The sequence below is a fragment of the Poecilia mexicana genome, unplaced genomic scaffold, assembly GCF_051168715.1.
Source record: "Poecilia mexicana isolate PSO_F unplaced genomic scaffold, ASM5116871v1 scaffold_18, whole genome shotgun sequence".
NCBI classification, from domain to species: domain Eukaryota; kingdom Metazoa; phylum Chordata; class Actinopteri; order Cyprinodontiformes; family Poeciliidae; genus Poecilia; species Poecilia mexicana.
Genome location: NW_028263387.1, coordinates 1,450,647 through 1,477,530, shown reverse-complemented (window position 1 = coordinate 1,477,530; position 26,884 = coordinate 1,450,647). Strand labels below are relative to the sequence as shown.

Genomic DNA, 26,884 nt, shown 5'->3' with positions numbered 1-26,884 from the left:
AGGATGAGAAGCTCGGTCATCCAGAAGGGACTCAGAGTAGAGCTGCTACATCGAGAAGAGCCAGTTGAGGTGGCTCTGGCATCTGGTCAGGATGCCTCCTGGACACCTCCCTGGTGAGGTGTTCCGGGCACATCCCACCCAGAGGAGGCCCAGGGGAAGACGCAGGACACGCTGGAGGGATTATGTTTTTCGGCTGGCCTGAGAATGCTTTGGGATTCCCCGGAGAAGGTGGAAGTGTTGTTTACACTGTCGGTGAAAGGTTTGTCTGAAATAAACTAAACTAAACTAAACTAAACTAAACAAGTGGCCGGGGAGAGGGAAGTCTGGGCTTCCCTTCTTAAGCTGCTACCCCCTGTCCCGATCCCGGATAAGGAGAAGAAAATGGATGGATGGATGGATGGATGGATGGATGGATGGATGGATGGATGGATGGATGGATGGATTTGCAATTAAACTCTGATGTGGACAAAAGCAATTTCTGGTTCCCCTACAAGGTCACAGTTCAGTTGAAGTGAACTCTTCTGCAGTTCGAGTGCATGTGAATGTCAAGTGGCCTGGGGGCCACTGCAAAAGAAGAAAGTGGTTGATAGCACAGGCTAAATACAAAAAAAAAAAATGAAAGTCTAGCGCTAAAGGGAGAAATGGCGAACCAGACTATCAGGTATAAAAATATGTGTGTCATGGCAGGTTGTCACCGGCGCCGGGGTTGGGGGTGTGGTTAAATAGAAGATTCCTTCACAGACCTTCTGCTTCACACTCGGCTGTGAACTGTGAAAGCTGTAGATCACAACTAGATGAGTGAGGTCAATAGGACTACATCATCCACAAAAAGCAAAGATGCGATCCTAAGGCCACCACAACAAATCCCCTCAACACCCTGGCTGCGCCTAGAATTTCTGTCCTTAACGGACCTTCACGCCCTCTCTTGCACTGTCCAGCTTTCCGAATTGTGTTTTAAAAACACTCCTGTAGAGGAATGTGGTTAGGCGTGATGGGCTTTAAAAGTAAAGGTCAGAATCGGTGGCAGAGTCCAATTCTCATGGGAAACGAGCCCGACTTACTGCTGGCAATGTGGACCAGACTCTGACGCCATAGTCATACAGGGACATAACAGTCTTCATCAAATGGCCTCTTACCCCATACTCCAAGAGATCCCACAACAGGGCGACCATGTCCCTTTTGACCAAGGGACATGGTCAAAAACCTTCTCCAAGTCCACAAAGTACATGTTGACACGTTGGGCGAACTCCCAGGTAAACTCCAGGACCCTGCTGAGGGAGTAGATCTGGTCCAGTGTTCCACAACCAGGACGAAAACCACACTGCTCTTCCTGAATCTGAGGTTTGACTATCTGATATGTTTGTTTTGTTTTATATATTTTATCATTATTAACTGTATAAACTGACAAATATTTCAGTTTTAGTTTTAAAGATGCTAATTGGCAACTTGTATTTTCAAGAGGTGAGTAAGACCTGACTTACTTGCAGTGGCATTGAAAACTTGTCTCATCATAAACAAACCTGAATTGAATACACAAGACTGACTCTTTACCTGACACGCCCCCCATCTAATGATACAAATCAATGTGTACTGGTATGGCAATAACTTCTTGGCAATAACTCATGATGAAAGGTTTTATCATTTTCCCAATAGGGCACATTTTTAAACCAAACACATTAATTGGATGACCAAGACTGAAACAATTAGAAATAATTCCATATATATATTTTTTTTCCTTTTCCATTTTCATTGAGAAATGTATATGTTTTGTTTTTCCTTTTCCTTATGCATGCGTTGCTATTTTTACATTTCCTTGCCTACTCTTTTTACTTTATTGTATGCATTGCCTCCTGTCAATGAAAAGGGCGGTGTCTGAAGGCTTCAGTTTCTGCCTGTTGGTTGGTTAGCATTAAATTATTGCTGGGTTTCAGATGATGTAGCACAGCGTATGCTGATCTGACTGAACACCGGAAGTAAATGCAACCCATTTATTTCTGTTGATCCAGCAACAATATGTCTAAAGTCTGTGTCCTGTATGGTTGTTCCAACTAGGGTTGCCACCTGTCCCTTAAAATACGGAATTGTCCCATATTTGGCTGTTAAATGTTCCGTCCTGTATTGAACCGATACGGGATACTATAGATATCCGATAGACACGCCTATCACACACATATCAAGACTAATTATAACAATAATGACCAAAATAAAACACAGGACGGACACTACGCAGCCACTGTGAGCTGCTTTCAACCCGGGTCTTTTTAAAACATCCTCAACCTGATACTCCACCATCCTTAGAACCAAAACCTCTCGTATAGATACAGACGTGAGAGGGAAGACTCAAATCCCAGGCTGAACATGTTAGTGAGGATGAATACAGCCCATTAAAACAAATATGTTCATCCTGGTGCGGTGTGCAGTGCTGCATGATGTCAAACAGAATGGATCAAGAGAGGAACTGCAGACCCGTTAGAACCCAAAGAAGCAGACACCAGCGTCTCTTCATCCCTCAAGCATCTCCTGAGGCTGATATGGTACAGAACATTTTTTATGGATTAATTAAGTTTCTTATTGTGGTTTTAGTAGACTGTTATGGTTTGATTATTAAATAAGCAATTATTTGCTTATTTAATGTATAGTGTTATCAGCCGAAAGTACACATGGCCATTTAAAGAACAAATCGTACTATAAGATTAACACTTTGGCTCACTTGATATATCAAATAATGAAATATTGCTCTGTTTTTTTTTTGTTTTGTTTTGTTTTGTTTTGTTTTGTTTCATTCTTTTTTAAGTGTCTCCATGAAAAAACACTGGCAACACTGGCCCTCGTGGTAAATTTGATCTAGAACCAGCCTCGAAACCTGACTCATTTGTATAAATATTTTAGTAATACTCTTTACAATACCAAACTTTTCACATAACTTTTGGAGCCCTGCCTGAGGACACATTTTGATTATTAAATTAGGTGTTATGATCAGTTACTCATTAGTTGAGCAGTTTACCAAATACATTTTACACTTGCTTAATTAAACATGTTTAAGGTATGCTACCCTGATTGGAGTACAATTTTGGAGTACTCTGTGTATAAATGATTGCTCCATGGATCACATTTTAAAACAAAAAACACTGCCATAAAATATTGTCTATCTCACCCCATAAGAATAGGGCGATGTGCCGTGGTGGGCGTCCCTTATTTTAATTTCTGAAAGGTGGCAACCCTAGAGCCAGTGGAAAAGGGGCATTAGAAAAGAAGCTCAAAGAAAGGTAAACTCTGTCGACGTGATGTTAGCAAAGCTAGCTGTACAGTGACAAATTGCATTTAATATGGAAAAATGCTGCCACACACTGCGCTGAATTATTGTGCAGAGATGTTGACTGACGTGTTGGCAGGGGTGAAAATAGTCAGGTATGGTCAGGTACTACGTACCCCTAAAAGATTTAGCGGGGTACGCAGGGGAGCGGCTGTCTGCTGTAAAAAATCAATGGGTAATCAGCCGTGACTGATTAGTTTTTCAAGAACAATCTAAAACACGACTTAATCAGTTAATAAATAGCTTTTTTCCCTTTTCATATTGTTTCTGAATTCTTCGTGCTTTGTTAGAGCAGGGGTGCAATACGTCGATCTCAGCGGTAGGTGACAAACTGAACGCCAGCAGGATGTTGAGACTATTACGTCCTCCTCTGACTCCTTATCAAAACGTTTGTAACTTTATTAAACAACAATAACAAAAAAATCAAAACGTGTTCATATTAATGACCCAACAAAAATAATAATCTCTGTAATCATTGTTTCAACAAGGTGTTGCGCAAATCTGTGTGTTTCGGTTCCATTACCAAAATAACAAGCAGAGCAGGAGTTTAAAATTAACTAATCAACCACTACAGGGGAGCACTTATTAATAATCGCAAAAATAATTAAAGCCACAAGCAGTGTTGGAGGCCCTCGCAGCATAGTGCACCGAAGGCCTGGTGGCGACCGCAGGGGTTCCAGCAAAGCCATGCTCTCGCCACCGCCGACGCGCTCGCACAGTTCCCGTAGCTGTCGGCCAGGCAATACACACCGACATCTTCTGCAGTGCTCCCTGACGATGCATAAGCACAGTCGAAATGAATTGCAATTTCAAGCTATTGGGCTCTTTAGAGGCTAACAAAGGTCAAGCCTAATAAGTGTACTGCAAATAGGATAATGCATGTATGATTTAGAGCAATTGCTCTAACTGCTCCTTCCAAAAGGTGACTTCCTGTTGGAAGGGGCGGGGCTAAAGTGATGTCACCAATTGACCATTTGAATGTGATGAACTCTGGTCTGTGATGATACAAATGAAGTTTGATGCAGCTGGGAGCTTATATGGGGAAGTTATTCCATCTTGATATTTCATGGGGGCGGGCTGCACAGTGGCGCAGTTGGTTGAGCTGTTGCCTTGCAGCAAGAAAGTCCTGGGTTCAGTTCCCGGCCTGGGGTTTTTCTGTATGGAGTTTGTATGTTCTCCCTGCGCATGCGTGGGTTCTCTCCAGGTACTCCGGCTTCCTCCCACAGTCCAAAAACATGACTCTCCAAATTGGCCTCTCCAAATTGTCCCTAGGTGTGTGTGTGCATGGTTGTGTGTCCTGTCTGTCTCTCTGTGTTGCCCTGCGACAGACTGGCGACCTGTCCAGGGTGTACCCCACCTCTTGCCCGGAACCTTAGCTGGAGATAGGCACCAGCACCTATCCCAACCCCACTAGGGACAAGGTTGTACAGAAAATGGATGGATGGATGTTTCATGGAGAATGGCCAGATTTGAGGCTTGGCCATGCCCACATGCTTTGACATAGGAAAATTCCTTTGATAACTTTTGACCTTCAATGCCTCAAGACTGTGCTGACTGAGTGTGAAGCCTGGATCTCAAAAACTGTAGGACGAGTTCGCTCAGATATGACATCAATAAAACAGACAAAATGGCAACTTTGATTCAAAATGGCGGACTTCCTGTTGGGTCTAGACCATGCCTCCAAGAGACTTTTTTGTAGGTCCTGACAAGATACTCATGTGTACCAAGTTTCATAAAGCATGGCTGGGGGCTGATGTTTTTTTTTAATTCTAGGGCGTGCTGTGGAGGAATTAGGCAACGCCCACCAAATATTGGACTGCAGTTCTGTTGGGGGTTGACAAGGATCAATCTCTGTGAGTTTGGTGCAGCTGGGCATTAATGAGGGGAAGTTATTCCACCTTGATGTTTCATGGAGAATGGCCAGATTTGAGGCTTGGCCACGCCCACATGCTTTGACACAGGAAAATTCCTTTGATAACTTTTGACCCTCAATGCCTCAAAACTGTGCTGACTGAGTTTGAAGCCTGAATCTCAAAAGCTCTAGGACGAGTTTGCTCAGATACGACGTCAATAAAATGGACATGATGGTGGTTTTGATCCAAAATGGTCGACTTCCTGTTGGGTTTAGACCATGACTCCCAGAGACTTTTTTGTAGGACCTGACAAGATACACGGTACCAAGTTTCATAATTGTGGGTAAAGCATGGCTTAGAGCTGATTTTTTTACAAATATTCTAGGAGGTACTGTGGAGGAAATAGGCCACACCCAAATATATTGCACTGGGTTCCTGTCGGTGGATGGACAAGGATCGATCTCAGTGAGTTTGGTGCAGCTGGGCCAAAACATGTGGAATTTAGAGCCAAACGTATGGCGGCAGCGAGACCTGTGACTTCGCCGCGCTGCCACGGCCATGCCCTCCACTGAAAACTCTGAGCTCTTTAAAGCAAGTGAGACCAACTTATCAGTCATCTGACTCAAGATCATCTTGATTAGGTCAAGAGAGCCAGAGATGGAGCTTTCCAAGTAAAAAAAGTCACTTCCTGTTCTGAGGGGGCGGGGCTTATATGACATCAGATTACAATTATATAGGATTGTCAGGCATCCAGCCAGGATCCCTCAGGCCATGTTTGGTGCCAATTGAGATTTTCATGTGAAAGTTATAGCGTTTTTTTTGTTTTGGCGAGTATGCCAAGTTCGCTGCTCTGCCACGCCCCCTGAGCATATATGAAAAGTAAATTTTTTTGATAACTTTTAAAGCCCCATGCCTTAACTGCATTCTGACCAAGAATGAAGCCAATAGGTCGAAATTTCAAGGAATTTATCAAAGTTCGACGTGAGTAAAAATGAAAGATGGCCAAAATTTGACATTTGACCCAAAATGGCCACGTCCCTGTCCATTTTAGAGGGTACCTCCAAGAGACATTTTTTCTTAATTTGGGGGAATCTATCTACGTACCAAGTTTCAGATCTCTATGACCTACGGCAGGGGTGTCAAACTCAATTTCACCGAGGGCCACTTCAGCATATTGGCCACCCTCAACGGGCCACTTGACAGTACAAATCAGGAGTGCATCCCTGCTAAAACACACCCCAGACAAAAGTTTGACTTCCCTCATTCAGTTCTGTAGAGGCTTATAATGAGTCAATGGTCCTTCTCTAACACACCTTCCAGGTGTGTTAGAAGTAATGCATCTAAAGCTGCAGATGGTAGCTCTGGAAAACTAGACTTGGGCATCCCTAGCATAAATGTATAAAAATACAATGTTAAAAATAAATTAAACACCACCTCATATTGTTAAATAACTGATTTTATGTATTGAAGTTTGAGTTTCCATGGATGTAAAATTACTGCTCAGTTTAAAAATTACAATATTTAAATCAGTTGTTTAAAGGTAAGCAAACAAATAATAAAAACAAGTCACATGGGCAGACATTATAGACTTTACGCAAAGATTTAGTCTCAGAGGCAACTGAAATCAATTAATTAAAAAAATCCTTCCTGAATATCATCTCATGGACTCTGAACTAAATGCGTCTTTCTGACCGGGAGCTGACAGCGTGTTGAAGAGTTATGGACCGGACGCTTTGGAGCGTCTGGTTAGGAAGCGCGTTACAAACCTTTGGTTGAAATGGCGTGTTAAATTCAAGTCTCCATTACAGACCAGAGAAAACTAAAGAGAATGCAACGTTGTGTTAATCCATTTGAGGAGCTGGCAGTCTATCTTGAGGAAATAAATGACGATGCAGAAGTTAATTAGACTGTAACATGCGCAGTCCGCTGCTCAACCACTGCGGATGTGGCTCCGCCGCTGCAAAGAATTAGAAACCGCTGGGAGTAACTCATCCAGCAGTTTATTTAACAAATGGAGCCTTGGTGCACGTTACCCAGGAGAGCGGCGTTCTGGAGGGGCTGCAGACGTAACATCTGTCCGTTTCGGAGAGCAAAGCATAATGAAGAAAAGTTTCAATTGATAATGATATTGATTAAATTTATTTCAGCTCTAAGTATTTAACATCTAGGTGTTTTATGGGAATGTGGACCTTTCAGATCAATTTAAGATGCCATTTTGATCATATTTCACATTTTATTGTGTCATGTAGCGCGAGGAGCCGGTCTTGGTATTGACTCAGTCTCAACTTGGTTTCGACTTGGTCTCTGACCCTAAATGTCTTGGTCTTGTCTTGGTCTCGATGCACTCTGGTCTTGGCCTTGACTTACTCTCGAGTTAGGTGGTCTTGACTACAACACTAGTCAGTATGTTGCTAATAAAATGGTTAAAAAACATTTAATATATGAACTAATTTTTCATAATTTAGCTAGCTTATTTATATAATGAACAGTGTTTTGTGTGCTGAGGAGCGATCATAAATGGCAGAGAACAAATTCAAGGTGAGCCAGGCAGTTTTCTTGCCTCATGGCAGGAGGCACTGATGATCCCAGTCGTTGGTTTTGTGACTCCACAATTGCAGAGTAAGAGTTCTTGCGTAATATCCACTTAGGAAAATTGTTTTAAAAACATTAATGAAGTCGCAATTGAAAAAAGGTGCATTGTCTCAAACTGTCAGTCACAAAACACACAGGAATCAATATTTATTTTGAATTTCTTTTGCAAAAAGTCATTATAGGGAAAACTTTATACATAATTATGAAATTAATATCTTGTTTTGTGGGAGTGGAATAGAAAGCTGTTTTCCTATTTTCTTTAGAGATAATCTTTTCAGGGAAGAAAACTGGTGAATCTCTTGTAACATTTTTGGTCAGCATTAATTTCTTTTATATTTTTGAACTAAAAAGGACATTTTAGTTCCATTAGTCTTTATATTTTTCAACTGTACCATCAGGCATTTAAAAACAATTTTATATATGCTGTATGTTTGTCCTTAACTTGATCTTTGTTGGCCCATTAGCTCCACTTTATACCAAGCTAACTTTTAGCTGCATAAAAGAGATGGTTTTATGAGTAAAAAAAGTAATGTGTCTATGGCAGACTGTTCATTTATATTATAGACTGTTTATATATATATATCAAACTATATGTGCTGCTATATACATATAGCATATATGTATATGCTATATGTATATAGCATACATATATGCTGCTATATACATATAGCAGCATATATGTGCTGCTATATACATATAGCAGCACATATATTGCTCCTCTCTGAGCAATATAAAATTATACCTACACACAGGAAACGTTTCATAGGTCGAACCCACACCTCTGCTGCTCGGCCCAGTAATGTATTTTATTTAAAAATGTGGGATCCTTTAAAGGTACATCATCAGACTTTTCAACAGTATGAGTTATGCCAAGAAGCATTGTCACACAAGAGAAATAATCAACCAGTCTCAAAGTTCCTTACCTTTGAGCTAAATATGCATTTCATATAATGTTTCTTTGTTTACTATAGGTGTTTGACTGCCATTATCTGTCTGATGAAGTAAAGTATGTCCATAATGGCTGTCCCTTGTTAAAGGAAGATACCATCAAGCTTCGCCTGTATAGGTAACACATTCAGCATAAAGGAATTAACATAAAATTTCTCCATAATGTTTAGGGGAACATCAACTTCTCCAAACAGATTCAGAAATGTTTGTAAGATTTACATGGAAATGTGTTTTTTGAATATTCTGCTGTTTTTTTTTTATGCTTTTTTGTTCCTGACCAGCTTCACAGAGACAAACACATACATGGAGTCGTTTACCCTCCTTGTGGACATCATAGCTCCTGAATGCAACATCATTAACATGGGTCCCAAATTCCTTCAGGTCTCTGAATTGTATGGTATCTCCAATGCTATTGACGGCAATGTGGTCTCCTTCCATTATGAAAGAAAACCTAGTCTGGAATGCAATATCCACCTCAGACCCCAGGAAGCCCACCTTCCTGCCCACGGGAAACTCGTCACTGGAGTCCCAGAGAGAGCCACCAAGAGAGGCGACGAGCCAGAAAGTTTCATCTATCTACGTCAGCAACTAGGTGAACTTTGAAAGCCTTTCCACAACTCTAAGAAAAGCCCTGACAAAAAAACAATTTGTCTCAGGAATGCATAGTGTTTAGAAATATGTGGTTAAATGTGCGGTTCCAAACTTTTGCTTTCTTCTGATTGTTTACAAGACTGAATACTAAAATGTTAACAACTGAAAAAGCTAAAAATGAAATACCAAAGAGAAAAAGGAACTTCAACTAAATTAAAGATCTCTGTGCTTGCGTATAGAGGATGTTCAGTAGTCAATAGAGGGGGCTACTAATTGTAGTATGTGCTTATGTGTCATAGAAAGTTACTACATGTTCTTTAAATTAATTTAATTAGTTTTTGCTATTATTCACTATAGCATGAAAGAGGGAATACTGAAGCAAACATGTCCAGCAAACAGAGGAGATACTAAAGATGCAGAACTCCAGAGCTCTTGCTTTGGTATAGAGCAAGTAAACAAAGTTAGTAGCAGCAGTAGCTTTGTAAGTGACTTCATCTGGCATTGAAATACAGCTTCACAAATACAGAAGTACTGAAACAATTACAGATTCTGCAGGGTGATAAGCATACTTAGCAGTAGTAGCTCATTCAGTTGCTTTGTCTAGATGACAGTCAAAAGTGTATCATGTCCAGATAGAGAACATAAAGTTGTTGACAGAAGTAGGCCAGCCAATCCTCCCCTATAGGACGATTTCACAGCTAAACAGAGCCCCAGGTCAGATGTAGGTTATATGAAGGGAAAACACAAAGAGAGAACTTAAAGTTGCTGCCAGCTAATTCATAAATGGAGAGGCAAAACACAGAGTAAGAAAAAGTGATATTTTTATCCTCTTCCAGCCCTGGCCTATGCCAGTACAGGGATAGCTCAGGATAACCTAAGTCAGTCTAACTATAAGCTTTATGAAAAAGGAAAGTTTTAAGCCTAGTCTTAGAAAGTAGACTGTGTTTGACTTAAAATGGGAGCTAAAAATGGGTTCCACAGGAGAGGAGCCTGAGAACACAAGACACAGCTGGGATCAGTCAAGGGCAAGACACAGGACTAATTAAACCAAAACACAGCACAGGAACCTAAATCCTCACACATCATATGTTCTATAAAGTAGAACTGCAATGCTTTGGATTTTCCATAATATGTTATCTTTAGTTTTATTATAGATCCTGTTCATTTTTGGCATTTGACATGAACATACTTTGATCTAAACCATTTGATTGTAGTTTTTCTGTGGGTCATTGTTCATCAGGAGGTGACTTGCTGTAAAAGTAAAATGGGAGGCAGATCCTTTAGTTCCCTTGTGTATTTAATCCCATCATATTCACCACAACCTGGATCCAGCTGTGTCCATCCTCCCCACCAAAATCAACCATTTCGTGACATGATGATTGACTTACATGATTAACATGTGAAAAGGAAGGATTTAAAAGCCTAATATGTCCACTTTAAATGTTGAGCTTCATCCAAGCTGACTGACTTTGAGCTATTTTGCAAACAAGATGTGAAAATCTTTTCAATCTCTATTTTGAACCTGGTACAAACTTACCCTGAAAGACTTGGTGTAGGTAAATACAAAAACAGTTTTTAAGCTTTTCAGATAAGTATGTGTAAAAAAAAAAGTAGAAACATTTTCATTCTACTGCACAATTATGTACTTCTTTCTGTTAGTCACACACACAAAACGTTTTTCCTCTGTGAAAATTTAGAAAAGTTTGTAAAAACAAGTGCCAATATTTACAGGAAGCCTATCGCCCTTTAACTGAATGGATATATTTTATTACTCCCAGGGGGAAATTCACATTTCAGTATAACCTGTCCAAAAATCAAACACATGACATAACATGGGTAGACAAGTCCCCTGGGGATGCCGCCCTTTCGATAGTTGAAACTAACATTAGGACAAATGAGGGGGAAAAAAATATCATATCTCACGCTAGTGGACACAGTGTGGGGTTGAATAAAACCTCTGGACATAAATAAGCATATAGACAACTTAAGGATGGGGGGTCAGCAAGGGCGGTGAGCTTAGAGTGGTTGTTTTATGGGTAACTTTTTTGCTATGTCTCTATATTCAGATAATAAAGCCAGAGCAATGTGTGCATCTGAAGATTGCCTTAAGGGCCTAAAGCTAGTGACAGTCAATACAGTTTCATGTGATGACTTCCTCCTGATGGGCATAAAGTACCAACACATAGATCCACCCTCTCCAGATGTCGATTACATTGCAATCAGGCTGGACCTCAAGGACACCAGGAGTGGCAGCATATATCAGGTAATCTGGGAGCCCAGCCTGACAGTGTTGGAAAGGATTTATAGCATATCTAGTGTTTTTCATAAACATTTTAAATACATGACAATCACTGACATTTATTTTCTTTGTTCAAAAGTTGTAAGAGGTCTAAACATGATGTTTCTGTAGTCTGAGCAGGGCTGGATTCCAGTCAGGATAGCTGGAGGAATGCCCAACCAGCCTCCCAAACCATCTTTCATGTCCATGTTTATCTTGGAGGTCGACCAGTTTATTCTCACTCCCCTTTCCATTGCAACACTGGATGCTGAAGACGAGGAAACTCCAAAACAACTTCTGGTTTTTAACATCACTAAACACCCTGAGGAAGGCTTTATCACCCATCTATCTGATCACACTCGTCCAGTCTCCTCCTTTACATGGCTTGATCTAAATGACATGCTTATAGCATATCAACCCCCAAATTCTTCACATACCCAACGAAGGAATTATGAGGTAGAACTGATTCTTATCATAATTCTTTGCATTACAAACTCCTGTTTTGTCATCAGAAACTTGCTTCTTTCCTTCCAGGTGGAAATTGAAGTTTATGATTTCTTCTATGTGAATAGCTCACCAGTAACTATCCACACATCTTTAAGGAATGCAGAAACAAATGCGCCAAGAGTGTCTTGGAATATGGGTATGTTAGCATGTTCTGATTACTAGAATTCTTTTGAATCTTTTAGTTTGACATTTCGTAGCATTGCATCACTGTAAAAATGTTGCTGTTTCAAATCTGCCCTAGGGTTTTTTGGGGTGGGATTGGATGTTTTTCCTTATGCAAGAGTGGAGTGGGAGTCCATAGTTAAAAGACATATCTAAGTCAATTGGTAACTATAAAACTCTACATGGTAGTGAGTGTTAGCAAAAGGTGTCAATTGTTTTACTCTGGGATGTTTTGGCAGCCTGTCCAGAAGGTATCCCATCTCGTGTGCATTAACAGGTGGAATAGACTCTCGGGTGTGACAGGATGCAAAAGAAAGCAGGTACAGGAAACAAAATGACTGATGGTATGATGTAAACTGTAGATGAGGACCTACTGAATACTGCAAGACAGTTTACTCGCCACTGAATCTCGATCAGGACATAAACAGAATATGGATTTCCTTCCTCAATCTTTATTGAGTAGACAGAGCAGCAGTACAGCCATGTAGAAGATGAAGATGGGGATGTGTGTACAACAGAAATAAGAACTAAGTCCATATCAATTTATAGAATAAATACTTATATAACACAAAGTGCAACAGTGACACCTTCTGGCTACAAGCTTCACATGCTTACTAACTACTACACTGATAATGGAGCTACGTTAAATAACTTAAAGGTTGTAATGAACAGGACTATCGAGCAAGAGTGGTTACTAATAACACCTGAAACATCAGCAAAACAACCGAAACACTTGACAGCAACCAGACAGCACGTGCTCACGGGTAGAGTTGCCACCTTTCAGAAATAAAAATAAGGGACGCCCACCATGGGGTGGGATGGTCACTGTAGTGATAGATAATATTTTATGTTTTTAAAAAGTAATCCATAGAGCAATTGTTCATGCATAGAGCACTCCAAATTTGTGCTCAAATCAAAGCATATATTCAACAAGTCTAATTAAGCAAGTGTAACATGTATTTAGTAAGCTGCTCAAGCACTGAGTAACTGATCATAACACCTGATTTAATAATCAAAATGTGTCCTCAGACAGGGCTCGAAAAGCATAAGTTATGTGAACATTCTAGTATTGTAAAGCGCATTACCAAAATACTTATATAAATAAGGAGTTAGGTTTGGAGGCTGGTTCTATATGAAATTTACCACTAGGGCCAGGGTAGTCAATGCTTTTTCATGGGGACACTTAAAAAATTAAACAAAAAACAGAGCAGTATTTCATCACTTGATATAGCAAGTGAGCCAAAGATCCACTTGTGTCTACAGAGATCCAGGTTGCAGATCCCTGGCAGATGGAAAGTGTGATCTTATCTCCATACAGCAGCTAAAAGTGCAGCACTATAATTTTTAATTCAATGTTAAAGTAAAATTGTGAAGGTTAAAAAAATCCACCACTGAGTATTAACAAAAGACATTTATTTAGCATAATTTCTTCTGTACCCCGTTGGCCCCATCTATAACCGCCCTGGTCAGCAGGTCCATGTCTGACATTAATAATAAAGTAAATGACCACTGAACACTGAATTAATAGAAGATGTCAATATTTCTTAACAAAACAAACAGAAAGATCTAACAAAACTGTTTAAAGTAGGAGATATTTATGTATTTACTGCTAATCTCTCAGTATGATTTGTTCTCTAAATGACCATTTATGTTATTTTGGCTGATATGACTTTACATTAAATAAGCAAGTAATCAACTCATAACAGTCGACTAAAAGCACAATAAGAAACTTAATAATAAAAGGTTCTACCATATCAGCCTCAGGAGATGATTGAGGTGCTGATTTCTGGTTCTTTAGGTTCTGACGGGTCTGCAGTTCCTCTCCTGATCCATTCTGTCTATGATGATACTGGACAGAAATTACAAAGAACAAATCTGGTTCTTAATCAAATCCTAATGAGTCAAATTGAAAGTGTCATGGAGTCATCAGCCTCATGACAATAACATTGACATGAAAAATAATATTGAAGAATATATCAAATCTAATTAAAAACATGAATAAGTGATCAGTTACTTACTGTTATGGTCTGTAAGATATATTTATTCTCAGTACTAGATATGGTCTCAACAAACCCATGGCACTTCAACAATATTATTTTACCTTTTATCTGGAAATAGTGTGTTTATTCTTGCCATACAGTCCTCTTTATAAAAGTATTGCTCGAAATATGTTGCCAGTTTATTCTTGCATTTTGTTCTTCATTCATTTCCATTTAGTTTCCTTTGATTATTATTATTCTCTCTTGGTTTATTGCTATGTCCACTTTAGTCTCTTTCCTGTTGTTAGATTTATTTGATCATTTATTGACCATCATTAATCTTTACTCATCACCTGCTGCGCCGCCTAATCGTCATGTTTCACATCATGTGTTGATTTTTCACTGTTCAGCGTCGGATTCTCTGTTTTTATGCCATAATTCACATCTAGTTCGTTGCTCCGTTTTATGTCCAGCTTCTCCTGTTTCAGAGTTTTGCGAAATGTGCGAGTCGTTTTTGTTTTTTTACTCTCTATGGTACGCAGCGTTCGGGAAACGTATCGATGGGGAAAAGGCAGACTGACATAAAACTTTTAAAACAACGGAAACAATTTCGGTATTCCGATTATTGAAATTTAAAAGTGCTGTGTTGTTCTATCACACCCATTTCATACCGGACCACTTACAGCTCCGGTGTTAACGGTATAAAATGAACACTCTCTATCATGGTATCACCCGTGGAGGGATTTCTTTATTTAAATTGGTTCATTTTTCAGAGGGATACACAGTGAGGGTATCGTGATTTTAGTAATTACATGTTTATAAGATCGATTTTCTGTTGTCCTTCTATGGAGGCGTTAGGAATAGTGAGGAAGGTGCCAACAAATTAAAATTCCTGCTTTAGTGTTACAGTATGCAACTTGAAAATTCCAAGTTTGACAATCATATTCTCTGGAGCAGGTCTTACTCTGCTGGAGGGTCAGTCTCGTCCTATAATGTGGGACCAATTGCAAATCGTGGATAATGACAACCCGAATATTGTTCGTGTCGTCATTGTCGATGGTCTCCAGCATGGACACCTAACTGTAAGAGGTACTAACACAGCAAAAACAAAGACACAATTACATTCGGCAGTATAAAATATATACACTGCTCACAAAATTAAAGGGAACACTAAAGTATTACTGTTGAAATGTATTCACCATTGTTATCTGTTTATTTGATGTAAATTCCAGGAGGAAAGGGCTTCATGTTTACTATCAATGACATAAGAGCAGGTGTTGTCTGTTATCACCATGACGACAGTGACTCCACAAAGGACTTCATCATTTTCCGAATCACCGATGGCCACCATCAGACCCGACATAAGTTCCCCATTAAGATTCTTCCCAAAGATGACAGCCCTCCTTTCCTCATAACTAACATGCTGGTCAAGGTCTCAGAGGGCCAGACGACCCTGCTCAGAGGTTCCACTCTCAAGGCTTCAGACATGGACTCCAGTGATGACAATATCCTCTTTAACATTACTCGTCTCCCACAGGCAGGAGAGGTCATGAAAATCCCAGGACCAGGGCTGTCAGGTCAGAAAAACAGACAATTTTCTTTTCTGTTCTCATGACTTATTAATCTTATTAATGTCACATTTGTTTTGGTTTTTATTCAGGCTACCCTGTCAGCCACTTCCTCCAGAAGGATCTTTCACAGTCCATTATGTACTACAGACACCTTGGGAACGAGGTGACTGATGACTCATTCGAGGTTGTGCTGTCTGATTTCCACGATCCTCCTAACTTTTCAGAACCTCAAGTGAGTAACAACAGTAAGGCATCTTTGACACACTGGTACTGTGGTTATCTAGTGTCTAGATAAGCAGTCAATACATTTAATATTACTGTGCAAGTTCTCAGTCTCAGGTTCATAGAAACATGAGTTTCATAGACTTTCCACATTGATGGACAAATACAAAATATTCTATTTTATCCATCCTTTGCCTAGGTCTACTTGTCCTTGTAAGGTCATTGGGGAAGTGGTGGGGTACACCATGGACATATTACCAGTCCATTACAGGACAGCACACAAGACAGCCATGCAGCCATACATTTAGAACTAAGGGCAAAATTTTAAAGTATAGCACATGTTATCAATAGGAATGGATTGCTAATTTGTAAATGACCATGATTAAGTAAGGCCAAATAAGCTGGACTGTACTTTGGCTCAATCAGTAGTCTAGCGAATTGTGAAATGTAACTTTCTTCAGAATATTTCTGTTTTTAAACAATGTTACTGTATTAATTTATATTTTGTAGCTGACAATGTGATCTCTGCCTTTAGGTGATAGTGGTGCACATAGAATCAGTTCCAGACCAACCACTAAAGGAGGTTCCTGGTTCCACTCGATATCTTGTGATCAAAGAAACACAAGTGGCCCATATAACACGGCAACAGCTTCACTTTGTAGACCAAGAGTCACCAGACAGTGAGCTTACATACACAGTAACAACTCCACCCTTCTACACTGATCATTACAGGTTAATATATGTTCACCTTCACAAATATATCAACAGAAAGCATCCTGTGTGAAATATTCAGACGGGATTGTTCTCTTAATTAACAGTAGTCCAGATGCAGGGAGGTTATTCCTGGTCGACAGCGTACCCAAATTTACTAAAGACTCCAACACACCAGTTCTCAGACTCTTCACACAAGTAAATCATTATCTTCTTAGCAATTTCATCAGTGCATGTGCCATCTACTTTTTTCTCTTATAATCGTATACTCTTTCTAGCATGCAGTGAACTTCATGAAAGTGGCTTACATGCCTCCCATCATGGACATTGGCCCTTATCCTCGGCATATCCAGTTTATTCTATCTTTGACAAACCATCTGGGCAAAACAGTAACTGGGCTCTGTTTTAATATTACTCTAGTGCCAGTGGACAATCAGCCACCACAGGTGAAATCAACAGCTATCTCATTCCTGACTCAGCCCTATGTGGAAAAGTGGACTTAAGTAAATGTGAATAACTTCTGTTTCAGGTTGTTACCAAACCTTTGACTGTGGATGAGGGAGGGGAACACTTCTTGGGCCCAGAACACTTGCAGCTCTCAGACGTTGACTCTGTACCAGAAGCCTTGCATCTGGAGCTTCAAAGGGAACCAAAAAGGGGGCTTCTTTACCTTGGTGGTGATCCACTTACACTAGGACAGAACTTTACTCTGCAAGACCTGATGAGGCGTAAAGTTAGGTCAGACATCCTGCTTGATTCCAACATTCAATTTATTTGAAATTGTATAGGAGGTACTCGTCAAGATAGCCGGGTCATTGCTCTTCCACAGAGTTTCGCTCTATTCTCATCTCCTTCAGTACTGGGATTTCTCCCATTGAGCTAAATTTCTCCAGTTGCATTTTAACTGGGCCAACCAGCACATAGAAATGTTGTGAATGATGACATTCATTAGGCATGAAAAGACATTTATACCGGCTACTACAACAGAAAACCTCCGGCATAATAATGGCAGGGTAAATATATGATCTTCAGTTTATCTTAACCCTTGTGTTTACAAATGAGGTCCAACCGACCCCACACCCGTATCACTTGTATCATTTGCCTTGGTCCTCATACGTTTGCCTCAGTCCTCACACGCACAAGGGTTAAAACTGCACATATACTGACAGTGGACACTGAAATTCTGGAAACTCTGGACAGCCTTGGACTGTTATGCCAGCCAGACCCAGTGACCAATGAAACAGTGAATGCCACCACCAGCCACCGCCGTACCTGGAGGAGACGGAGGCGCTGTGAAAGGAAGCACAAGCGTGGCAGCCGGGAGGGACTAACAGCGAAGCTAAAGTGTAACCCTTGGAAAACACCGCTCTTATCTATCTTGCTCGCTAACATTCTGTCTCTGGAGAACAAAATGGACTACTTAAAGCTGGATATAACATCAAATCGTGAGATGAGTAACTGCTGTGCCATAATTCTAACTCAAACATGGCTAAACTCCTCTATTTCCAATAACACTGTCAATCTTGTGGGAATGATAATATTCCATTTGGATAGGAGAAGAGCACTCAGTGGTAAAACCAGAAGGGGTGCATCTACATTAATAACAGCTGGTACATTAATGCCAAGGTGGTCTCATCTCATGGCTTTCCAGACATTGAGTTTTTGACCATGAAATGCAGACCCTTCATATGCCTAGGGAATTTAGCATCATCATCATCACTGCTGTTTATATCCCTCCTAGTGCCAACGTTAAGGAGGCTCAGAGTGTGCTCTACAGCTCCATCAGTGACTTGCACATTCAGAGGGTGTTTTCATTGTTTCTGGAGGCTTCAATCAGGCCAGTGAAGACAGTTCTCCCTCATTTTCCATTAGGATGTGAACTTTGCAACTAGAGGCTCAAATAAGGGCCGTGCAGAGACCACTAAAGGGGCAGGTGCTCAAAAAAAAACACAAAAAAACCCAAAAAGAGCACATCTTACCGCATTCTAGGACAGCATATTAACAAAGCCACACAGCTTTCAGAGTTTAATAAACAATGATAAATTACAAAATTGTGAAATATACAATCAAAGCTAAGGTAAATCTCTATACAGAGCATACAACTATGCATATGCAAGATATTTTATTAGTAATTTCTTTCTGCAGGTCTATTTTGTTATAGGAAAGTATTGCAATATTCAAACCCGCAATTTAGCAAGATATGTAAATCAGAGCTGGAGGTTTAGTTCTGATTTACATATTTTGTCTTTACAGAATTACACTATTAAAAATATAAACAAGGGCACAATGCAACCTTTTAGTGACTGTAATCTATAAAAAAAGAGCTGCCTGTTTACTGCAGTGGAGATGAAGATGGTCCATTCAGGAAAGCAGAGCTGCATCAAACTTTAAGGTGGAACTGCAGAAAAAAAAAGAAAAAAAAAACAAAAGCAAAAATTGAATTGTTAATGCATGTCACTATGGGAAAAGCCTACTGAGTTTTGCTTAAAACTTTTTTAAACATTTAAATCACACATTTGTCTCATGAAGTGAATTTGTTTTGCTAAACAAACTTATTTGTGCATGTCAGAAATATTTTCTTGATATTCTAAGTTTTTGTTTCACTCAAAGTTTTGCTTGAAGTCATGGGCAAGACCCAAAATCGCAACAAATGATTTCTGGTGTGTGCAAAGAAAAGTTTATGTTTGGCAAATAACTTTTTATGTTCACAAGACAAACATTAGTTATTTAATTTTTAAAAAGTTTTTTAAACAAAACAATTTGTTTTTTAAAAAGGAATCATTACAATTCCAAAAGTTTTGATTACAATTTTATTTTACTTAACTGAGGTTAGTTTATTTTTTCCCATTAACTACATACTCTGTGAACCAGACCCTAAACTTAAAGTCTGGGTTGAGTTTTTTCCTCTTCATTAATGACACACATTATATCTATCATGGTAATTCAGGGTGAGTTATTTTTAATTCTAAATGAATATCCTTGTTGAACTTTTATGTAAGTGCTATTCTTCTTCAAGATACATTTACCTAACACTAGAATAAATGCAATGTACATTATGCAGCAAAGGAAATTAGAAGATCGGACATATATTCATTATGGAGATGATTGGTTTTGGACGGGCGATGTGCCTCATACACAGGGAAGAAGCTTTTTAGTTATCTAGCTTTGCTAGCAAAGTTGTTAGCTAGCAGTTAGCTAATAGCACAACAACAACAGCCTAATGTCTGTATGATAAAAATACTGAATCGATAGATAAGAACAGTTTTTCCTCACCTGGCTGTCTCCTCCCGCTCAGTAGTTCTTCAGAGAAAAGCAGACGCAGAGGCCTGTCAGTGTCTGTTGTATTTCATTACCTCTCTGCTTAAACCGCTGAAGCAGAAACGATACGTTCAATGTTTTCCGTCATCTGACAAGTAGCAAGTCTACTCCACTTTATTCACCAAAAGTGTTTTTTTAATTCACCAAAAACTGTTCTGTAATCTGGAACGTTCTCTACGTTGAGATCCGCAGTTAGCCGCTTTACCTCACTGCGTGAGAGGCAACTGCGTCATGTGTCACGGGCAAAAGGTCAAAGGTAACAAGGTGACCGGCTTATTATGTTGTACAAAAAAACAAAACAAAACAAAAAAATAATTTTAGTACATGTTATTATGTGTCAGAAGAGGGCTTTGAAAATAATAATACCAAAAAAAAAAAATTACCAAAAGGGCACTTTGGGGCAAGGAGCAAAAAGGGCAGGTGCTCAAGCACCCCCAGCCCCACCCTCTGCACGTGCCTGGCTCAAATACACTGGATAGAGCCTACACAAATATTAAGGCAGCATTCAAGGCAGCACCATGCCTCCCCATTGGCTCATCTGACCATCTTTCTGTAATGTTAATTCCTGCATATAAGCTCCTGCTCATCAGAGGAAAACCCATTGAGAAGCTGGTGACAGTCTGGCCTGCAGGATCCATGTCAGCATTACACGACTGTTTTAAATGCACAGACTGGGATGTATTCAGGGAAGCTGTAACTGCAAACAATCACACCAGTGTTGAGGAATATGCCAAATCAGTGTCCGCATACATCCTGAAGTATATGGAGGACGTTTCTAAGCCCAAGCTCATCACCACAAGGGCAAATCAGAAACCCTGGATGACAAAAGGCTGTTTCCACCACACTGCACCTGAGCCTGAATCATCTGGAGGAGGAGAATGGTCATGTGCGAATGCTGTTTCTGGACTTCAGCTCAGCATTCAACACAATCATCCCCCAGCATCTGCTGAGCAAACTAGCTCCCCTTGGTCTCAACATCCCCCTCTGTAACTGGCTGCTGGATTTCCTCACAGACGGACCCGTCTGTCAGGGTTGGTAAAAATGCTTCAAGGGTCATCTCCCTCAGCCTTGGCTCCCCCCAGCACTGCATACTGAGCCCACTGCTCTTCACCCTGATGACCCAGGACTGCCAAGCCAGGTTCAGTACGAACCACATCATTAAGTATGCGGACAATACAACAGTAGTAGGTGTCATCAAGGACAACAACGAACTGGCCTACAGAGAGGAGGTGAAACATCTGGTGAACTGATGTGATGTAAACCATCTAATCCTGAATGTCAACAAAACAAAATAAATTGTTGTTGATTTCAAGAAAAATCAGCCAAGTCACACACCCCTCCTCATCAATGATGCCACAGTGGAACAGGTCAGGAACATCAAATTCCTGGGGATACAGGTTACTGAGACTTTGACCTAGTCCCTCCAAACCTCTGGCCTGGTGAAGAAAGTGCAGCAATGTCTGCACTTTTTATGTTGGAAGATGAGAAAAATTCATATTTTAAAAACAGCTTTTTGTATTTACTCAGTTCATCTTTGATCTGAAACATTTAACTGTGACAAAAAAAGAAGATACCTGCAAACTTTTTCACAACCTTGTTGTGTGTAGTGTTAATAACCATGTTTTTTTTTTCTTCCAAAATTATCCAAGAAAACCTTTGGCGTATGATATTTAAACCATTACTCTGGTCATTTGCTCTTACAGGTACAATCATGATGGCTCAGAAACTACAGAAGATACCATAGTTCTCACTGCAACAGACAACATTAATTCAGTCAGTTTTGTTCTGCCTGTAAAGGTAACTGCACAATCTCAGAAAATATGTAATAAATATGTAAATCCTACCTATTAATCTGGATACATTGCTGTCTGTAGGTAACGCCCATAAATGATGAGCTCCCAGTGATGGCTACTACTTTGAAACCAGTTCTCAGGTGTCCAGAAGGAGAAGAAATAATCATCACTTCAGAGTACATCTTTGCCACTGATGCTGATAGTGACAACAGCAGCCTTGGGTTTCTTATTGCCCGGCAGCCTTACCATGGGGTGGTTCTGCGAAACGCTGTTGTTGTAGATCGATTCGTCCAATCAGACATCACAGCAGGCCTCATCGCTTACAGACACACAGGTAAACAAACATCTGTGTGTTTGTTTACCTTCATCATTATGGGGAACTTGGTGAGTTCCCCATAATGATGGAGAACTCGCCAGGCTCACAGGATATAAAGCTCTGGAAAAAAAATAAGAGACCACTGAACTGAACCCCATTGAAAACCTAATGACTATTCCACTGAATATTGATTACTAACCTCTTAGTAATGTTAATGGTCTGAGGCACTGCATCTTTTTTGTTATTTTTTACCATTTCTAATTTTTTGCAAATAAATACTCAATTTTTGCTCGGAATTCAGAGACATGTCAGTAGTTCATAGAATAAAAGAACGATGTTCATTTTACTTAAACATATACCTATAAAAAGTAAGATCACTTGTCAATAATCTGGCAAAACATTTCCATGAATACTGATATATGAAAGAATAAATCTAATTATTTAATATTATATAAATTAAAAATATTAAAAACAGTTTCAGACATTTTTTATTTATACCCAGCATTTGATCAGGTTATAAACAGATCTCATTACAATCACCAACTTCATTGTGTTTTATTGGATTTGGTGTGGCAGATCTGTGGAGTTGAAACAGCCTCAATATTCACAAATGCACAGAACGAGATTCACAAATGGACAAGACAATTCACATGTGCACAGGATGATTCAATATATGCACAAAACAATTATTTACAAATGCACAGTCCACAGATACAGCACATCTGGAGTTCAGTCTTAAACTGTTTTTTCTGATTCTTTTAGGATTGGAGATTGGAGTATCTCCTCTACATGACACCATCACATTTGTCATTTCTGATGAAGAAATAAAAACATCAGCTTTATGCTGCGGTGGGGAAACTCCCACCAGGAACAAAGGCAGCACTCAGCGACGGAACAGTCTTCCTGTCTATGACCTCCACATCACAGTGTTTCCTGTTGACAGTCAGCCTCCTTCCTTGGCAACAGGTGGGCTGAAAACCAGGGGCCTGATGTATGAAGTGTGCAGACGCACAAAAAAGGCCATATTATATGCACAAGTTGGCATGTATAAAAATGAATGTGGCGTTAAAGTTTGCGTAAATATACGCAAGCGTTTTTACCTGCTGTGAAAATGTGTGGCAGCCACTCAAATTTTTATGGGGGGCAATAACAAACTAGAAGGCGCCAAAGCTCACCTAAATACACTAAAATTTATTTAGTGTATTTAGGTGAGTGTATTTTAGTGATTTATTATTTTTATTTTTTGTGAAGTGACCTTATGTGCCCTGAAAGCACCTTCAAAAAAGTGTATATATAAATATATAAATATATATATATATATATATATAAGTATAAATACTTATCCTGCTGCAAGCCATGGTTATTGTGGCAGTCTTCTGGGTATTTATACTAATTAACATATGTATTTAAGGGTGGTGACAGGGTGGACCAGCAGCTGCACTCTGTTTCCCGCAAATTGGAATTTATAAAGGAAAGGTGCGCAGGTCTGTGCGTACGCACGGCTTTATACATCTGAAGTTTTTTGTACTCTGCACTTTTCTAAATGTGCCCGTATGCCAATTTGTTTGTGTGAAAATTTCTCACTCTTTTATACTGTACATGAGGCCCCAAGTTTTTTTGCATGGGATTTGAGTTTTTAGGGGGGGCTTGTGTTTGCGATTGTATGAAACAGTAAATATGTAAGCAACATATTTATTACTTGCAGTAGAATGACATGAACTGTTTTTTGGTGGTTCCAGGTGACATTTTTACAGTGGATGAAGGTGGGACTTCCCTTATAACTGCTGCTCATTTGAAGGTCTCTGACATGGACACAGTCCTAGACAAGCTTGTTGTCAGGCTGATTTCTCCTCCCCAGTTTGGTTACATAGAAAATGTCCTCCCTAGTCCTGGCTTTGAGAAAAGCAACACAGGCATAAGCACAGGTAAGTATCATAATACCAAAAGTTTATTGGAAATACAGGGAAATTAAGCAGTTTCATTTGTTTGGTGTTGTCTCCTTTTCTCCAGCTTATTTTCTCTACAAGGACATCACTGAGGGTCATATAAACTATGTACAGTCCAGACACCAGAAGATGGAGCCCACAGCTGACCAGCTCATGCTTTGTGTCTCAGATGGCAAGCATAATTCTGCTAACATCCCTTTCTATATCATAATTAACCCAACAAATGATGAAATCCCAGAATTTGTGGCACACAATATCACAGTAAGTTCACCCCCAAACATCTCCTTCTTCATCCCATTAGAGTTTTACAAGATGTGGCAAGAATAAGTTGACTGTTTGATTTGTTGTGTCCTAAGGTACAAGAGGGAGAAATAAAGCACCTGGACTCATCAGTGTTCCATGCAATGGACCTGGACATCCCCGAGAATCCCCTGCTTTTCTCTGTGGTCAGACCTCCTCGCCATGGCAGCGTCATCTGTCACAGGACTGGAAACCCAATCTCTAAGAGACAGGAACCCAACCTATGGTCTCCTGTGGTTGACTTTACTATGACAGATGTTAAAAATGGTACATTTTATATAAATTATGTATAATAATAATAATAAGTTATAAATATATATTATAATAGCAACTGTCATGTATAGCGTAGCTGGCCATTTCTAAAGCACAAGTCACCCCGTGCATTCTGCAGAGAATGGTTGCACTTAATTCTGAGATTTTTAAAGAGCTGCCCCCATTTCTAAATCCTGCATTTTCATTATCTGCTTTAACAGAACAGCTTACTATTTGTGAGTGTAGCCTTCCTGTTATCAACTAAAAGTCTTGTTCTCTCTCTCTTTCTTTCTATCATATTAATTTTGTGTCCCAATCTTATGCCAGGTTTGGATCTAGTGTATCTGCATGACGACAGTGAAACCATGAAAGACAGTTTTATAATTCAGCTGACAGATGGCAAACATAAGCTCCAAAGACAGGTGATGGTTGAAGTGGTGCCAGTGAATGACGAAGAGCCTCATGTGTTCAGGTTTGATAAACATATTGTCTAGAGTTCTTGTTTAAAGTCAGTTTCCATGTGATTGTTGAGAGGAAACGTGACAATGTGGGCTGCAGGAACAATGGACTGGAGGTGGAACCAGGAGAAGCCAAAGTTATATCCAGCATTACATTGTTTGCAAAGGACAAAGATACACCCTCCACAGAAATCATGTACATTTTTGAGCATGTTCCAACCCAAGGAATACTTCAACTTCAGGTTAGTGCAGTGATGGAACATTTCAAACATGTATTGCCGATGTTTGGTAGCATGTAACACAGATGTTCAGACATAAAGGTTCTAAAAGTGGTATTTGTATCTACACCATGTTCCAAATTATTATGCAAGTGATATTTTCTCAGATTTTCTTAAATGGTCAATGCAAATGATGGTCAGTATAATTTTCAAGTCATGAACTATTACAGTATGAAGCAAATTTTACTGAACAAACCTCCCAATGAGAACAGTATTTTTTCAAAAATAAAAAAACTCAAACTGCACTGTTCCAAATTATTATTGCACAGCAGATTTTATAAACATCTTTTGGATTATAAAGAACTGCAAACGGTCACTCTTTGAATGTGCAGCATTAAGTGGTCACAGGTACTAAAATCAAAAGTTATTTCAATGTAAAACATCTTAACACACCGAGTTACATGTTAACATAGGACCCCTTCTTTGATATCACCTGCACAATTCTTACATCCATTGAACGTGTGAGTTTGTGGATAGTTTCTGCTTTCTTTCCAGGATGTCAGAATACCTTCCCAGAGCAGTTGTTTAGATATGAATTGCATCTTGATATGAACCATTAGATCTTCTGCTTGAGGATACTCCAAAGGTTCTCAATAGGGTTGAGGTCAGAGGAGGATGGTGACCACATCATGAGTTTCTCCCCTTTTATGCCCAATAAAAGGGGTCATGCTGCAAGGAATGACACAGTGGTATTACTTGCAGCATGCATTGTCATGCATGAATATGATTTTGCTACTGAAGGTACGGCTCTTCCTTTTGAACCATGAAAGAAAGTGATCAGTCCGAAAGTCCATATACATTGCTGAGGTCATTTTCACACCTTCGGGGACTCTGAAGGGGCCAACCAGCTCTCTCCCCATGATTTCGGCCCAAAAAAATGACTCCACCACCTCCTTGCTGACATCACAGCCGTGTTGGGACGTGGTGGCCTTCATACCTTGTCATATGGCACTACACTATCTCATAATTTTCATCAGCAGAGAGATCCTTTTTCTTTCCAATATTGCTGGAAACCTGTGGCCTGCTTAATAATGTGGAACATCCTTCTTATTTAGATTTCCTTTAATTGAGCTCACCAGACAAACTAATCAACCCAGCTCTCTGAAATTAGTTATAGTGATTCAAAGACCCCTGACACACAATACCATCTATAAATTTAATAGCACAACAAAAAATTTTATCTTTATGACACTTAAATCCAATTTGCATAATAATTTGAAACATGGTGTACTGTTTTAGAAGAATAAAACAATATGAACCAAATTTCCATCCGTTCTCAAACAAACCTGAATCAAATGAATGACTCATTACCAATCCTCTCCAGAGCTGAAGGACTAAATGCTGGTGATTGAATTCAGACTTTTGTTTATATTGGAGAAGGACTAACAGTAACTGGTACAATGTCCAGCATCTGTCAGCCTGCAGCGTGTTTTTTTTATGTTGTGTTTTTCCAAAAAAACACAACACAAAAAAGTGCATTTATTTTGCCGTTAAAA

General features: G+C 39.6%; 1 protein-coding gene across 3 annotated transcripts in view; it reads left to right on the top strand.

Annotated features, from left to right (window-relative positions):
• Window positions 1–26,884, top strand: part of frem1a (Fras1 related extracellular matrix 1a) — a 102,372-nt gene that overhangs the window by 5,561 nt on the left and 69,927 nt on the right. For all 3 annotated transcript variants that reach the window (XM_088015451.1, XM_088015449.1, XM_088015450.1), the window contains exons 2-21: window positions 8,730–8,824; window positions 8,988–9,298; window positions 11,364–11,560; window positions 11,708–12,031; window positions 12,110–12,218; window positions 15,181–15,312; window positions 15,456–15,800; window positions 15,884–16,026; window positions 16,552–16,748; window positions 16,835–16,925; window positions 17,006–17,173; window positions 17,257–17,465; window positions 21,749–21,842; window positions 21,920–22,172; window positions 22,917–23,120; window positions 23,894–24,079; window positions 24,165–24,361; window positions 24,457–24,667; window positions 24,980–25,124; window positions 25,211–25,352. In XM_088015451.1, the coding sequence (XP_087871577.1) occupies window positions 8,730–8,824; window positions 8,988–9,298; window positions 11,364–11,560; window positions 11,708–12,031; window positions 12,110–12,218; window positions 15,181–15,312; window positions 15,456–15,800; window positions 15,884–16,026; window positions 16,552–16,748; window positions 16,835–16,925; window positions 17,006–17,173; window positions 17,257–17,465; window positions 21,749–21,842; window positions 21,920–22,172; window positions 22,917–23,120; window positions 23,894–24,079; window positions 24,165–24,361; window positions 24,457–24,667; window positions 24,980–25,124; window positions 25,211–25,352 (3,753 nt within the window). The remainder of the gene's footprint in view (window positions 1–8,729; window positions 8,825–8,987; window positions 9,299–11,363; window positions 11,561–11,707; window positions 12,032–12,109; window positions 12,219–15,180; window positions 15,313–15,455; window positions 15,801–15,883; window positions 16,027–16,551; window positions 16,749–16,834; window positions 16,926–17,005; window positions 17,174–17,256; window positions 17,466–21,748; window positions 21,843–21,919; window positions 22,173–22,916; window positions 23,121–23,893; window positions 24,080–24,164; window positions 24,362–24,456; window positions 24,668–24,979; window positions 25,125–25,210; window positions 25,353–26,884) is intronic.